The sequence below is a fragment of the Oncorhynchus mykiss genome, chromosome 30, assembly GCF_057628025.1.
Source record: "Oncorhynchus mykiss isolate SJ-2025 chromosome 30, ASM5762802v1, whole genome shotgun sequence".
NCBI lineage: Eukaryota > Metazoa > Chordata > Actinopteri > Salmoniformes > Salmonidae > Oncorhynchus > Oncorhynchus mykiss.
The window spans coordinates 39,843,238-39,860,389 of NC_143051.1; the positions used below are offsets into that span (position 1 = coordinate 39,843,238).

General features: G+C 40.4%; 2 protein-coding genes across 2 annotated transcripts; both read left to right on the plus strand.

Moving 5' to 3' along the window:
* The first annotated feature begins 2,099 nt into the window (after nucleotides 1-2,099).
* Nucleotides 2,100-3,426, plus strand: LOC110488503 (protein S100-A11). The gene is made up of 3 exons (XM_021560735.3): nucleotides 2,100-2,195; nucleotides 2,402-2,557; nucleotides 3,114-3,426. The coding sequence occupies exons 2-3, from the start codon at nucleotides 2,429-2,431 to the stop codon at nucleotides 3,240-3,242; spliced, it is 258 nt and encodes an 85-aa protein (XP_021416410.1). The 5' UTR covers nucleotides 2,100-2,195; nucleotides 2,402-2,428; the 3' UTR covers nucleotides 3,243-3,426.
* An 878-nt stretch (nucleotides 3,427-4,304) lies between these two features.
* Nucleotides 4,305-14,636, plus strand: LOC110513545 (uncharacterized). The gene is made up of 3 exons (XM_036971237.2): nucleotides 4,305-4,811; nucleotides 9,710-9,844; nucleotides 12,672-14,636. Exons 1-3 carry the CDS (start codon nucleotides 4,809-4,811, stop codon nucleotides 13,065-13,067), a joined length of 534 nt encoding a protein of 177 aa, XP_036827132.1. The 5' UTR covers nucleotides 4,305-4,808; the 3' UTR covers nucleotides 13,068-14,636.
* Nucleotides 14,637-17,152: the final 2,516 nt, after the last annotated feature.

Below are 17,152 nucleotides of genomic sequence, written 5' to 3' on the forward strand. Positions count from 1 at the left end.
GTGATAATATATGTGGTCATTTTTCTACGAATTATATATTTTCCTCTGTCTAAAGCCTTGTTCACAGTGGTAGTTTGAAGTGACTCAAATTAATTTGGTGGGAGTATTAAAATCTGTTAATTTTCTTGCAGTCTGAACAGCCAAAAAGCACATGGAATCTGATATTTCAAGCCACATTTCAAAACCACCTTTGTAGGTGATTTGAATTCAGATATAAATCTCATTTCCTGGCCAAGCGACTTGTCCGAACGGTCAAATCTGATTTATTTGCCGTCAAGTAGTTTTTGGACTCATTTGTCATTTCTTGTTGCTTGCTAGCTACTCTGAGTTTGACAAGAACATGGAGGTTGTAGCTAACTAGCTTGTTAATTGTTTACAAACAAAATGAGTAAATGTGCCAGAAAGCTAAACAGCTACCTAGCTATAGCTGACTGCTCTGACTTGCCAAAAATGACTCCCTTTGAAAGTTTGTGTTCTTACACTATGATTTTGAACATTCAAAGCAATTGGGAAACGTATAAGGCAGGCATTGTTGTCACCTTAGCTTGCTACATAACTTCTGAGGAATAGGAAGCACGAGCACCACCAATCAACCTGCACCACTGCACATACACCTGTCATTATGGCTACGCTATGACAACAAGCGTAGCCATGTCAGCAAATGACTGCTGTCTGAACACATCTGATTTGGTCACTTGTAACTTGCTGTTTGAACAATCAGCATTAAGGCCTGTAGTGTGAACCAGGCTTAAGTGTGTGTCACTTAGGCTACTGGCAGAGGGGGAAGTGGGGAATTAATATTTTGTTGAGGCCATATTACTAGACAAAAGTATTTATGACACAGACTAATCCCTTGTAAGTAATAATAAAACCTTGTAAGAACCTCTAAGAAGCATGCACACAAAGACATGTCCACACATGTCCACACGCAGCACACATCAGCACAGCACTGTGACTGCTTCTGAAATGGCACCCTACAATTCCTTTTATAGTCCACTACTTTTGACCTTTTGGCCATATGGGTAGTCAGCAGTGTAAAGCACTTATGTAAAAATATTTTGAAGGATTACTTAAGTAGATTTGTTTTTTGGGGGGGGTAATAAATTAAATTAAGGCTGAGCGTTGGATTGACGTCTGGTTTGACTTTTACTTTTGATACTTATGTATATTTTAGTAATTACATTTACTTTTGATATTTAAGTATATTTAAAACAAAATACTTTTACTTTTACTCAGGTATGACAATTTGGTACTTTTTCCACCATTGTGGGTAGTAGTGGCCTATACAGGGAATAGGGTGCCGTTGGGGAGGTAACCTATGCGTGACTGAAGCAGTGAGTCTGTACCAGTCCTGATTAGATGAACTGATTAGTAAAGCTGTCAGTAATGATGGATGGTTCCTGTCCAACACTTTGAAGCTGTCATAACTAACATTCTACATCTCCCAAACAACCAAGCTTTTACTACTGGGCCTCCCCACTAGGCCTAGATACATAGTGAACAGGCCTCCAATTTTAAAACCTGAGGAAACACCACCGCACACCTTTTCTCAGAGATGCATACACACACACACACGTTCTCTCTCTCTCGTGTTCTCGCTCTCTCTCTCCGATATGCATACATTCGTGTGCAGACTTACACTCCTGGATCACTATCATTTGATGATTCAGCATTTTCTTCAAACCATTTTGTCATCAATGTAGGGTTTGAGAGATGTTATGTATGAATGCATCTATGCTGATTCAGTTTTGATTCAGGTTCCTGATTAAAATGAGCTGACAGAGATGTTATCCTAAGTCCACAACACTGCAAGGAAACCAACTGAAATAAATTGTCCTGTCAGCAATATTGCAGAAGTTATTTGCTGACTTTTGATCAATTGTTTATAACATCAAAACTACAGAATAGTATTGAGTTGGACTGTAGTAAACTCCCATCGTATCAATATATTTGTTTACGTCCAGCGGTATGTCAAATTTGTATGTGCATTTGGGTCTGGGAGTGATTGTGTGCCTTCCAGAAGTTGTGATGGAAAATTAGAAAGCTAGATAAGAATATCCTGATGGAAACTTGTTGGTTTTCCGCTGACGTCTGCATCATCAAGGGGGGATGGAGACAATAAAAGAGGGGAAGAAAGATTGGAAAGACAAGACAAGGTTCTCCATACCTGCTGCAACCAGACCATACCTCATCAGGTGAGACAACATATGACTGGTTTTCCTTTAATGCTGTTCTGTCTGTCTTCTCTCTGAATCTGATTTCACATGATTTTCTGGTTTTTCATCATTTAGTTGCTGGCTTTATTTTAAAGTCTGCTTCAACAATGTATAAAAACTTTGTAATAACATTTATTGACAATTCATAAGCAGACTGGTTTCTTTCTCTTGTCATGTATTCGCAGTCAACTCCTTCATACAGACTCACTACAATGGAATCTGCCATCAATGTACTTGTCTCCCAGTTCAAGACCTTTGCTGGAAAGGATGGATCCTCAAACACCTTGAGCAAAGGGGAGTTCAGCAGCCTGGTGGCCTTTCAACTACCTACTTTTGTCAAGGTAAATCTGTCTTGAGTCCCAAATGGCACCCTATTTTATATGTAGTGCACTTCTTTAGACCGGAACCTTATGGGCCCTGGCCAAAAGTAGTGCACTACACAGGGAATAGGGTACCATTTGGGACACAGCCTTAGTCCTCTTCAGCACCCACTTCATACTTGGTATCCATTTCGCAATAAATTATCTAGAGCCGTGAGTGAGTGGCTGAATGACGTGATTTCAAGCATCATATACGTTAGTGATAGCAGGCCAAATCCTTTTCTGTACCACTTCTATTGCTCTCGGGAAAAAGGGTGCAATTTGGGACGTAAGTCACTGGTATTTGCTCTGTCATGCTCACCAGGTGTTATGGCATAAACCTCCTTCCATTTTATTCTGCAAAACAACACTTTGCAACCAAAGTTTGTGGAACTCAGACTCCGTGCCATTTGTTCTATAGTACTGTACTATTATTTACCATTAGATGGCAGAGTAGCCTTAACCATGCAGCTCATTGTTAACCCAGTCTGGGCCTGAATGGATCACTGTCCCCTTTCTCCTCTCTGATTGCCTGCAGAACGCCAGCGATCCAGCCGTGATCGAGCAGCTCATGGGCTCGTTGGACGAAAACAATGATGGGGAGCTGACATTTTTGGAGTTTTGGCAGCTGATTGGAAAACTTGCCAACAAGCAAGGGGGCTTTTAGCCAATAAAAAGACTTCATGGGAATCTGTTGGACTAGCATTGTGCATTAGGCTACAGTCCAATGAAATTATCCTGAATGTAGCTGTGTGGTAAACTTTTGATCTGAATTGACATGCACAATTCTTTAGTTGATCATTTTCTAAAGCAGGTGACTTTGAATAAAAGGATCCATTGTCTTAACTCGCCTTCTGTCTCCTATGGTTCACTGGCCTCAGTATATGACATATATTACTTAGGTGGAAGCCTAGAGGGGGGAAAATGGGCCTGTGTTAGAAATGCCGGGCTCAATCTCTGGTCCCAGTCTGGCTCTGTCTACCCCCCTCTTGTGCATTCTCTCATTTAGTGTGGCTGTATTACAACCTTGATTTAATAGCATAATTGGATCATAACCCTACACTGCTCCCACAACTACACCAGGTACAGCAAAACTATTCCATACAGGTTTAAAATGCCTATACAACGCTGCCTTTCCAAGTGTTACACAGTGATGTAAATGCAGTCTACATCCCTGCTGCTATTTACAATCTCTGTGTCTCCATTACCAATATACATTTTTCCTAGGTCAACAACAATACATTGGATAAAGGAGAGCTGCTTGGTGTCTGTACAAATACTACCTGTCCCTCCCTGTACTCTATTGTTTAATGAAGTTGTTTTAGTGAAAGGTCAAAAATAGTGCACTATATGGGGAATAGGGTGCCATTTGGGACACATTCACTGCTATTTTCTCTGGCATGCTCACCCGCTGTGTTATAGCATACACTTCCCTCCATTTTATTCTGCTAAGCGATGCTTCACAAGTTAGGCATTTCCATTGCAATTTTGATACGGGGCAACTAGACTTTGTATCCTAATTAAACACAGCAAGGTGCCAGTGTGGGTGTGACTGATGACAAATGACTGTGTCTACTCTGACAAACAATGACACACTGATACAGCATGAAACACTCCCTCAGGGCGTGTGTGTCTACATGCATTTTAGTGTTGTGGTCCTGGAGTGGTCTGGATATGCTCCTGAGGCAGTTGCCACTCCCATGAGCCTGGGTGTATGAGGGGGGTAAAGATCACTACTGTCCAAACATACAGTAGGCTAACAGCTAGACTTGTGTTCATTTAATAAAATGCAGCTGGAAGTCAATGTTGGATACAAAAGGGTTAAAAGCAACTCAAACCTCAATGTCTCCTCAACACAGCCTTCTATGAATTCGAATTATTGGCGTGGAACAATACAAATCACACATAATCTAAACTAGCACCACATACCAAAGATAATAGAATAAATAGGAATTAGGTTCCAAGGTTGTGATACACATTTCTGCCCCTCATAAAAAAAGTGTCTTATCTTTTCCACATTCCCCCTTTATTTTGTCGCACTCTTCCAGGTACACGCCCTTTGCCTTGTCAGGAAAAAAAGTTGAAGAAAAAACTAAATCACGGAAGAGATTATGCAGCGCTAGTTTGGCAAGTTTCTTTTGCGGTCTCAAAGCAGCGGAGATAGACGGAAAAGAAGGAAAACAAACCCAAAGTTGGGCACATTTGATCTGTTCGCTTGTCCTGTAGGAAGTATATGGTGAGTTATACATTTTGTCCATATTTTATTGAAAAGGTTTTGTACTGTAAACTTGCTTAAATCATAACGCGTGTGCCACGTTTTAGATTCACCCTCGCAGGAACTTTCTACACGCTCTCATCGAGGGACAGTGCCAACGACGACGCTTTTGGAGACTCCAAGAAAGACTCGTTATTTTTTACGTTGCAAGTAGCGGATAACGTTTGAATTCAAAGGGGGGAAAACGATTTAACTACGTTAGTGCATTATTTATCATAAACGCATAGCTATTCTTGATCAGTCATAGCGTGTGCACACTCAAACAAAACATACCTGAGATAAGTGTGTCTCTTTTGTAAACGGATCGATCAGCTGTTATCTAGCCTATCGTGGGCCATATGAGCCTGTCTGGTTTGTACAACTGGCATAAAATGTATGGACTATCCGAAAGAACATATAACCTATGGGTAAACCTACACTGTAAAGGGGTTACCGTGATTTTGACAGTAGCATACAGGTAGCTCGGTGGCAAGTACAATTAAGTTTGTCATATTACAGTACACCCACTAAAGAAAATATAATATCAAAGAAACCACTGCAATGACACAAAGTTTAAGAAAAAAAAAAGAGTAAACGCTCCCATAATCGGAATGAACTAATAAATGAATTAATGGATGAATGAATGAAATTCATTGAGGGGAAGGGTTTGTATTTCAAAGTATTTTACTGTAATTACAAGAGATTGGCGCAAGCAGGTTGGCTGCTAGGTAAGGTGTTTACAAACATTACAGCATTTTAATGAATATTTTGTGTTTTTAGCACTTGCACTTTCTAGAGGCCTTAGTTTAGGCTTGCGAACTGGCAGCGACTAAAGGGCAAAACAGATCAAATGGACATGGCAAAATGCTTAACCGTTTAAGGTTTAAGACTTGCTGCCACTTGAATCTGTCCCCTATACATTTTTAATTGATGGGGCATTATAACCACATATGAGTTAAATTGGTACAGCATTCCCACTCACTGGTGCAACAAATATAGCGTTTTACAAGGCATGCCTCAAAATATGTTAATGAGATAGAAACAACAATACCATGCACCCACTAATGGTCAAAAGGTTTTTTTTGCACTCCAAAAATATGGTACGGTACTGTATTCTGTGGGGCGGAATTGCAGTACCATAAGAAATACAGCAATTATTTCCCCACCCAGAACATTTTCCCACAATGCACCATAATTTACAGTATGCTGCATTAAAATGTTTCAGAGTATTATACTGTTGATAATACAAAATAAATCTATCATTTACAGTTATCTGTTACATTGTATGTGTAAGGGTGATAATTCGCATTGTGCCTTGCTCCCGAGTGGAGCAGTGGTCTAAGGCATTGCATCTCAGTGCTAGAGTCCCATAGGGCGGCGCACAATTGGCCCAGCGTCGTACGGGTTAGGGTTTGTCCAGAGTAGGCCGTCATTGTAAATAACAATTTGTTCTTAACTGACGTGCCTAGTTAAATATAGGTTAAATAAATAAAATAAATTATTGTCATAGACTACATACTATTTCCTAAAAGATCTACAATGATGATAAATGTCCAAAAGTAAAAACCAGTGTAAACAACCAGAGCTCAAGGCACTCTTCAACTGGCTCATAATTCTCATTCTTAGCTTGGTGCACCATTGATGTTCAGCAGTATTTTAGTAGACCTATGTGATAAGTTAGAGAGGCACTGCAAGCCTGTTCAGCCATAACCTAACTTGTTCCTCTCTTAATATTTCATGCCACACGAGCGGTAGTATTGCCATTACTCAGAACACATACTGTATCACATTCACCCATTTGGAAACACAACACTCAATCTCCTTTGGGCTCTGGAGTGAAACGGGAAACCTCTGTCTATATTTAATTATTTGCTGAGTAGTTTGTTTGCCTTTTGCTCCAAATAATGGGGATTAGTTGGTGTGTGTCGGAACTAAGGCGGGGTCAGAGCTGTCCTTGTGACGTTGGCTAAATAATAGAAGCCCTGTGTTCATTAATCAGATTTAGGGAGTGGTGCGGCTCGACACATGCTGTCTGGCGACCGTTTGAAGATGAGGTCGACTGTCACTGACCCTGACCGTGAGAAGGCATAGCCAGGTTGCAGCCAGGCCACCAAGTAAATAATACATGTAAGAATAGGACAGAAATGGAAATGCAAGAATCGTGACTGTACCAACGCTGTACCAATTTAACTCATACGTGGATATATCAATTTATACAGTGTCTTCAGAAAGTATTCACACCCCTTGAATTTTTCCACATTTTGTTGTGTTCCAGCCTGGATTTAAAATGGATTAAATTGTGGAATTATTTTATAACCTTTTTTTTTATTCATTCCAAATTAAAAGCTGAAATGTCTTGATTCAATAAGTATTCAACCCTTTTGTTATGGCAAGCCTAATCAAGTTTTGTTTAATTAACAAGTCACCGAAGTTGCAAGGACTCACTCTTGTGTGCAATAATAGTGTTTAACATGATTTTTGAATGACTACCTCATCTTTGTACCCCACACATACAATTATCTGTAAGGTCCCTCAATCGAGCAGTGAATTTTAAACACGTATTCAGCTCAGTTCATCTTTCAATCACCGACGTGGGTATATGCTCCTAAACCCCAATGAGGAAATGTGAGTGGCAGGACTTGCTGCCAGCATCCCGGACTCGCCTCTTCACTGTTGACATTGAGACGGGTGTTTTGCGGGTACTATTTAATGAAGCTGCCAGTTGAGGACTTGTGAGGCGTCTGTTTCTCAAACTAGACACTCAAATGTTCTTGTCCTCTTGCTCAGTTGTGCCCCGGGACCTCCCACTCTTTCTATTCTGGCTAGAGCCAGTTTGTGCTGTTCTGTGAAGGGAGTAGTACACAGCGTTGTACGAGATCTTCAGTTTCTTGGCAATGTCTCACATGGAATAGCCTTCATTTCTCAGAACAAGAACATTTCTCAGAATAAAGTTCTTTGTTTCTGGCCATTTTGAGCCTGTAATCGAACCCACAAATGTTGATGCTCCAGATACTCATCTAGCCAAAAGGACAGTTTTATTGCTTCTTTAATAAGCGCAACATTTTTCAGCTGCGCTAACATAATTGCAAAATGGTTTTCTAATGATCATTTACCCATTTAAAATGATACATTTGGATTAGCTAACACAACATGCCATTGGAACACAGGAGTGATGGTTGCTGATAATGGGCCTCTGTACGCCAATGTAGATATTCCATTAAAAATCAGCCGTTTCCAGCTACAATAGTCATTTACAACATTAACAATGTCTACACTGTATTTCTGATCACTTTGATGTTATTTTAATGGACAAAAAAATGTGCTTTTCTTTCAAAAACACGGACATTTCTAAGTGACCTCAAACTTTTGAACGGTAGTGTATGTGTGGTCAGCATGTTAGTAACACAACAAAATGGTTGAGCATTTTGCAACGTCCTTTTGGTCTGTTTTGCCCTGTAGTTGCTGTAGTTTGGAAGCCTTTGTTAAAGCCTCTAGAAGTGCAAGTATTATAAAACACCAAATATACAATAATATACTGTATTTGTTAACAAGTTACCCAGGAGCTAACCTGCTTGCATTAATCCCTTGTATTTACAGTAAAATACTGTGAAATACAAACCCCTCAATGAATTGTATTAATGAATTCATATTTGTATTGATTCCGATTATGGTAGCATATACTTCTTTACACTATAATGCAGTGAATTTGACATATTGTACTGTGTAGCATTACACTGGACTTGCTCTGATACTGTATTTGTATTTCAGTAGGTGTACTGTAATATGAAATACAGAATTTGACTTGCCACTGAGCTGCCTGTAAACTACTGTCAAATTCACAGTAATCCCTTTACAGTGTATGCTTTTTCTTGGCGGACGTGTGTGTGTAGTTTGTGTGCTACATTTAAATACTAAAGTTGACAATCGAGTGAGGTTGGTTCATTAAACGAGCAAACATCTCTCTCCACTGCTTTGGAGCAAACTAGTGTGGCCTGTACATTCTTATCTTGTTTAAGTGATCTCTGACAGAAAGGAATGGGAATTCCTGCATGGATGTGTCACTCACTGGCATGCATTGTATTTTGTGCTCCGTGTGAGGGCCATCTTACACATACAGCTGTCTATTGTGATTAATAGGACACATCATGCATATCTCATTTAATCAGTCCAACGCTTACGGGCTATATTACATACATACCGGATTACTCACATATAAAGGCGCATACAGCACACACTAACACGCATGCACGCACACATACTAACATATTCACTATGTAAAATGTCTGTCTCTCAAAAAAAATCTTACTTTTTTTGTCACATAAGAGTGCATAAGGGTGTGAGGAGGCAACAGAGATAAAGCAAGACAGATAAAGAAAGAGAGAGAGACATATAAAGAATGAGAGAGAGAGATAGAAAGGTAGATTGACAGGTAATCCCTGAGGTAATCTGAAACCTTGGACCAATAGTGGCTTCAGTAGATCAGATGACCAATCAAAGATCCGAACTTCCATTGCGCATCGCCGCTTGACTTTCAGTCAGACTCTCTTGCCCTCTTAGTTTATCGCACATCGCCTGTCCATTGCGTACCTACCCTATTCTACCAAGGAGTTCCAGACTCAACACCTGAAACGACAAGCCTTTGTGTATCTCAAGGACATCCACCGTTTCTTTTTCCCACTGTGGTGTCCTATCTTTATCTCCTTAAAATAGATTGTTATGGAAATAATTTTGTCAAATGTGTATTGCCTGTGTCACTCAATATCTCGTACCATCTCTGTTTTCTCTCTCTCATTCCTTCTTACCTGCTTCCTCTCCCCCCTTTCCCCCAATCACCCTGTTCATCCCTCTCAACAAAACCATACCCCTCTATCTCGGGGCAGAGAGAGACAGCAGTCATGGAGTCAGCCATTCAGACGGTAGTGGGTGTCTTCCTGAAATCAGCCAAAGGGAAGGAGAGTTTGGGAGGGAATGACTTCCAGAAGCTGGTGAAGAGCCAGCTCCACAACATCATGATGGTCAGTTAGACAACAGCCTGCACACTCACCATGGTTATAAACCAGCTATCAACACTACACCTTTTTGAACTCTTTGATTGATCTACAGGGCATTTGGAAAGTGTTCAGACCCCTTCCCTTTTTCCAAATGTTGTTACGTTACAGCATTATTCTAAAATGTATTAAATCGTTTTTTTCCCCTCATCAATCGATACACAATACCCCATAATGACAAACTGAAGAAAAAAAAAAATGTTTTTTTTTGCAAATGTATTAAAATTAAAAAACAGAAATACCTTATTTACATACGTATTCAACCCTTTGCTATGAGACTCGAATTTGAGCTCAGGTGCATCCTGTTTCCATTGAACATCCTTGAGATGTTTCTACAACTTGATTGGAGTCCACCTGTTGTAAATTCAATTGATTGGACATGATTTAGAGAGGCACACACCTGTCTATATAAAGTCCCACAGTTGACGGTGTATGTCAGAGCAAAAACCAACTCATGAGGTCGACGGAATTGTCCGTAGAACCTTGAGACAGGATTGTGTCGAGGCACAGATCTGGGGAAGGGTGCACAAACATGTCTGCAGCATAGAAGGTCCTCAAGAACACAGTTAGCTTTCATTATTCTTAAATAGAAGAAGTTTGGAACCACCAAGACTCTACCTAGAGCTGGCCAAATGGCCAGACTGAGCAATCAGGGGAGAAGGGCCTTGGTCAGGGAGGTGACCAAGAACCTAATGGTCACTCTGATAGAGCTCCAGAGTTCCTCTGTGGAGATGGGAGAACCTTCCAGAAGGACAACATTCTCTGCAGCACTTCATGGTAGAGTGGCAAGACAGAAGCCACTCCTCAGTAAAAGGCACATGACAGCCTGCTTGGAGTTTGCCAAAAGTCACCTAAAGGACTCTCAGACCATGAGAAACAAGATTCTCTGGTCTGATGACACCAAGATTGAACTCTTTAGCCTGAATGCCAAGCGTCACGTCTGGAGGAAACCTGGCAGCATTCCTACGGTGAAGCATGGTGGTGGCAGCATCATGCTGTGGGGATGTTTTTGTAGGGATGTTTTTCAGCGGCAGGGACTGGAGGACTAGTCAGAATTGAGGGAAAGATGAACGGAGCAAACTACAGAGAGCTCCTTGATGAAAACCTGCTCCAGAGTGCTTAGGACCCCAGACTGGGGTGAAGGTTCACCTTCCAACAGGACAACGACCCTAAGCGCACAGACAAGACAACGTAGGAGTTGCTTCGGGACAAGTCTCTGAATATCCTTGAGTGGCCCGGACTTGAACCCAATCGAACATCTCTGGAAAGACCTAAAATAGCTGTGCAGCAACGCTCCCCATCCAACCTGACAGAGCTTGAGAGGATCTGCAGAGAAGAATGGGAGAAACTCCCCAAATACAGGGGTGCCAAGCTTGTACCGTCAAACCTAAGAAGGTTCAAGGCTGTAATCGCTGCCAAAGGTGCTACAACAAAGTACTGAGTAAAGGAATTGAATATTTATGTAAATGTTATATTTCAGTTTCTTTTTTTGATACATTTTACAAATAAATCTAAAACCTGTTTTTGCTTTGTCATTATGGGGTATTGTGTGTAGATTGATGAGTAAAAACAAAACAATTTAATCAATTTTAGAATAAGGCTGTAATGTAACAAAATGTGGAAAAAGTCAAGGGGGAATTATATTATTTTATACTAATTCAATTACTCAGAGAAAGATAGTTTGTTTCATATTGTTGTATAAGTAATACAAACAAATCTAAAAAATGTAGGGGTCCAAATAATTGACACCCCTAAAGATTCATAAAAATGAAGCAGTCAAAAGTTGAGTATTTGGTCTCATATTCCTAGCATGCAATGACTACATCAAGTTTGCGACTTGTTGGATGCATTTGCAGTTAGTTTTGGTTGTGTTTCAGATTATTTGTGTCCAAATTTATTATAAGTAATGTATTGTGTCATTTTGGAGTCACGTTTATTATAAATAAGAACAGAATACCTTTCTAAACACTTCTGCATTAATGTGGATGCTACCATGATTATGGATAATCTTGAATGAATGATAATGATACGTGAGAAAGTTACAGAGGGTCAAAGATCATACCCCAAAGAAATGCTAACCTCTCACCATTAATAAATAAGAGGAAAGGTTAGCATGGTTAGGGGTGACAATTTTGACCTTTTTTGAGAGAAAAAAGTATTAATTGTTAACAAAATCTTTCTCTGAGCAATTTAATTAGTATAAAATAATATAATTTCACATTTTTTTTAAGCGTTCAATATAGCTCAGTATTTGAATTTGTTATTTTATATATTATTGCTCATATTTATCAAGGGTGTCAATACATTTGCACGCCACTGTACATATACAGGTTGGAGCAGGGAGCTGTCATACTGTGCGCCCTGTAGCAGTTGTGGGAGGTTAAGTACCCTGCTCAAGGGCACAACAGCAGGCAACAGTGTCTAGGATTTAATGCCAGCAACCCTTCGGTTGCCAGCTCACTTCCCACCAGATTTTTCCCGTCAGACCTGGGATACAATCTGGCAACCCTCCGGTTGCTGGCTTATTTCTCTAACCGCTATGCTGCCTGCTGCCCTAGTAAGATATCTATGGTATGTATGAAATAGGATACACTACAGACCAACATATAAAATAGGGTGTGTTGCACCAACATGGATTAACTCTTAAACCTGGTTAAATCAAGGTCTATCTATTAATCAGGCTGCACAAACAGTACTGCATTTTGTGATGTAAGGGGTCAGTTACTACAGAGGTCACCTCTGCTGGCGTCACCTTTGAGTCACATCTGCCCGTCTCTATCTACTCTGTACCCAGGACACTGACAGCTCCGAGGCGGTGAAGAAAATGCAACAGGGCCTGGACGCTAACCAGGACGGTAAAGTCAACTTCGAGGAGTACATGAAGCTGGTGGGCTACCTAGCAACCTCCCTGAGCGTGCAATGCACCGCTGCCGTGGACACGCCAGCTGAGAGTGCGGCCGCCACAACAGAGACCAAGAATGCACCAGCACCAGCAGCAACAGAGGTAAAGGAAGAGAAGGCAGAAGCCGAGGCACAGCCAGAGGAGGCACAGGCTGAGCCAGAGACAGCCACAACTGTAGAGGCACCAGCAGAGGCAGCCGTAGAGGAAGAAAAGGTGGAAGAGGCGAAAAAGGTGGAGGAGCCAGCACCAGCAGCAACCGAGGAGGAGAAGACAAAGGAGGCCTCATAGGAGTTTACCACCGGTCCAGTCCGGACATTACAATACACACCAACACCAAACTGATAGACACCTCACTACCCTAATACAAACTACAGTACACTATACAACCCCCCCCTTCAAACAGGAGTGCTAATACCATAATAATAATAATACCATGCAGTACAGTATATGTTGTAACACCACAATAGCACATACATGTTCATACACACATACATAAACCCAGTATTTGGTACTAAAATAAACTACACTACAATTACTTGCATTGCAGCAGTACATGCCATTATGTTGATATACTTCCCTCTATATAGCACACTATACTTTATTATATGTATATATAATTCATTTTGCCATTCATTGATGTGAAATTTTGACACCCTCTGAAATTTTGACACATTTACACACCTGTAGAGCTGATTAATCTTGAAATACACTGACACACATGCAATACTAAATGTTTTTATATTTGCATTCCTTCTTTCTCCCTTTGCCCATCTACAATCACGCAATGCAACACTATACTACAGTACATTCCACAATGTACAGTCAAGTCAGGCCATCTCAAGTTGTTCTTGAGCTGTTGCTTGACATTTGCTACACATCAAATTCTCCAGTGTTAGATTAACACTGACAGTGTTAAATCAACACAGATAGCGTTAAATTTAACACAGGTCCAGTGTCTATACAGATCCACATTTTTCAGTGTTAAATTAACACACTGCTCAGTGTAAAGCCTTATTTGCATATTTCCCAGAAGGCCTTGCCTTTCGAGTGAAGTTTAGAGTTACCACCCATGACTGTATTTGTTAGTGACAGAGACATGGTTGTTGCATTCATCCATTTTCAGCCCTGTGGCCTCCATCAAGTGAATACATAAGTGAATACATTATCATACAGTTTTTCTTATGTAACACAATATATCATGTATTTTTTAAGGCCTTTTACCATTAAACAGTGACGGGAAACTCATTGTTTACAGGCCACATCAGGCCTGCAAGTCACATTAGGCTGGCTTGCAAAGCGATGTGTAATTTCTATTGGAATCCAGCCAGAGTGTGGATATAAAACATTTAGAATTTTTAATGACACTCATCCTGCATTCAGAACAACTACATTAACATATAAGGCCACCTTAAGCATCTTAACTGGAACAACCATTTCAGTAATGGTGTGGAAGTCCAAGTACCAGATTGGATTAGTTTAGAAAAATGTATGTTAGTTATATTTGAGAAGAATAAGATTAATGAATGTACATGCAAATACATAGATATTGAAACAATTCTAAAAAATATGCCTGCAGTAGAGCATGCTGGGAAATATGATAATGATGGGCGTGGTTTTGGTTTAACACTGGTTATTAACACCAACACTGGGATTCTTTTACACCAATGAGTGTTAATTTAACAATTACAGAGAGAATTTAACACAACTTAACATTAGAGATGTTACATTGACCAATTTGCTTTGCAAGATTGTCTAAGTGCTCTCTCTCTCTTTTCTTCCCTTGCAACTCTGTCATTGATATTAAGCTCTGACATGGCATGACATGACAATAAACAAATTGTGTTGCTAGGGTTCTTAGTTCAGACTAGTCTCTCTCTGTCTCTGTCTTTGTTTCGTCAATCTCATTTCCTGGAAAATCCAGGCAGGGCAGCATCTGGAGTTTATGGACTCCTCTCCACTACTAGCTAGCCAATCGCCATGGAAGATCAGGTGTGGTGTGTCCTAATATTGGCCTTCTAGTAAATAATTGAGGGCCCAGGATGGAATCAACACCAGAACCCTTGCCAGGATCCTTGCAGCCCCAAGGGAGCCCAAAATAGCCCTTAAGCAGCAGGCCGCTGACCCGGGGAGGCCACTAGGGGCCCTTGATATGGGTCGCGAGCCGTTTCTCCATGCAACCCAATCCACCAGAACCAAGAGGAAAGGAAAACGAAACAGACACCCAAACTTGAAGAAAAGTGGCTCTTATAGCCTGAAACGTTACACCTGATGTGAAAAGTCACAACAGAAACTTGACCCAAGTATAGGTAATGTGTTGGTATTGTTTCTACACTCTTAGAAAAAAAGTTCCTATCTAGAACCAAAAAGCGTTCTTCCTCTGTCCCCACATGAGAACCCTTTGAAGAACTATTTTTTGGTTACATGTAGAACCCTTTCCACAGAGAACCAAAATGGTTTTGATCTGGAACCAAAAAGGATTATCCTATGGGGACAGCTGAAGAACCCTTTTGAAACCCTTTTTTCAAGTGTATTTTTTGTTGTTTTCCTCCTAGTTCCGTTACCATCAGGTTTGCTGGGTTACCTGGTCACACCCATGTTCTCTGTGTTGAGAGACCCTGTTTGACCTGAAATTACATCCCAGTGCTTAAAACCATTGACTTAACCATAGTGGGCACACCCTTGGACAAAACCAACACAAGAGTTACTTGATTACTGATAGCTATCTGTGACTCATTTGCATTTCCTGAGTTGCAACGAATTTGCCAGACTTCAAATACTATTTTAAATCTTTTAAATGCTGGGAGTGTTTGCTTTAGCCCTCCTGGAGTGCCAGGTGGGCGGGGTTTGACGTTTTTGGACTATTCTATTGGTCCATTACACCAGGCAACCTTGGCAATTTATTACAAATAGTATTTTAACCCAGGTCTGTAAACTGATTTAATCCTTAAACCAGTAGTGTTACAGAGAGTATATTATACTCTTTTTAGCAAGTATAGTACCAGTCAAAAGTTTGGACACACCTACTCATTCAAGGGTTTTTCTACATTGTAGAATAATGGTGAAGACATCAAAACTATGAAATAACACATATGGATTCATGTAGTAAACAAAAAAGTGTTAAACAAATCAAAATATATTTCATATTTGACATTCTTCAAAGTAGCCACCCTTTGCCTTGACAGCTTTGCATACTCTTGGCATTCTCTCAACCAGCTTCATGAGGTAGTCACCTGGAATGCATTTCAATTAACAGGTGTGCCTTGTTAAAAGTTAATTTGTGGAATTGATGTCCTTCTTAATGCGTTTGAGCCAATCAGTTTTGTTGTGACAAGTTTCTTCAAGTGCAGTCGCAAAACCATCAAGCGCTATGATGAAACTGGCTCTCATGAGGACTGCCACAGGAAAGGAAGACCCAGAGTTACCTCTGCTGCAGAGGATAAGTTCATTAGAGTTACCAGCCTCAGAATTTGCATCCCAAATAAATGCTTCACAGAGTTCAAGTAACAGATACATCTCAACATCAACTATTCAGATGTCGAATTGCTGCAAAGAAACCACTACTAAAGGACACCAATAATAAGAAGAGACTTGCTTGGGCCAAGAAACTTGAGCAATGGACAATAGACCAGTGGAAATCTGTCCTTTGGTCTAATGAGTCCAAATTTGAGATTTTTGGTTTCAATCGCTGTGTCTTTGTGAGACGCAGAGTAGGTGAACAGATTATTTCCACATGTGTGGTTCCCCCCATGATGCATGGAGGAGGAGGTGTGATGGTGCTTTGTTGGTGACACTGTCAGTGATTTATTTAGAATTCAAGTCACACTTAACCAGCATGGCTACCACAGCATTCTGCAGCGATACGCTATCCCATCTGGTTTGCGCTTAGTGGGACTATCATTTGTTTTTTAACAGGATAATGACCGAACACACCTCCAGACTGTGTAAGGGCTATTTGACCAGGAGGGAGAGTGATGGAGTACTGCATCAGATGACCTGGCCTCCACAAATCATCTGACCTCAACCCAATTGAGACCGTTTGGGATGAGTTGGAGAGAGTATATGAGCATATGTGGGAACTCTTTCAAGCGAACTCTTTCAAGACTGTTGGAAAAGCATTCCAGGTAAAGACTGTTGGAAAAGCATTCCAGGTACTTTGAAGAATCTAAAATCAAATATATTTAGATTTGTTTAACACTTTTTTGGTGCTATTTCATATTTTTGTTGTCTTCACTATTATTCTACAATGTAGAAAATTGTCAAAATAAAGAAAACCATTGAATGAGTAGGTACAGTATGTCCTGAATTGGACCACTAACACGTTTTGGAAGCCTTAAAATGACTCTCCAGTGAAATCTCCCTTTTAAAAGCTCATA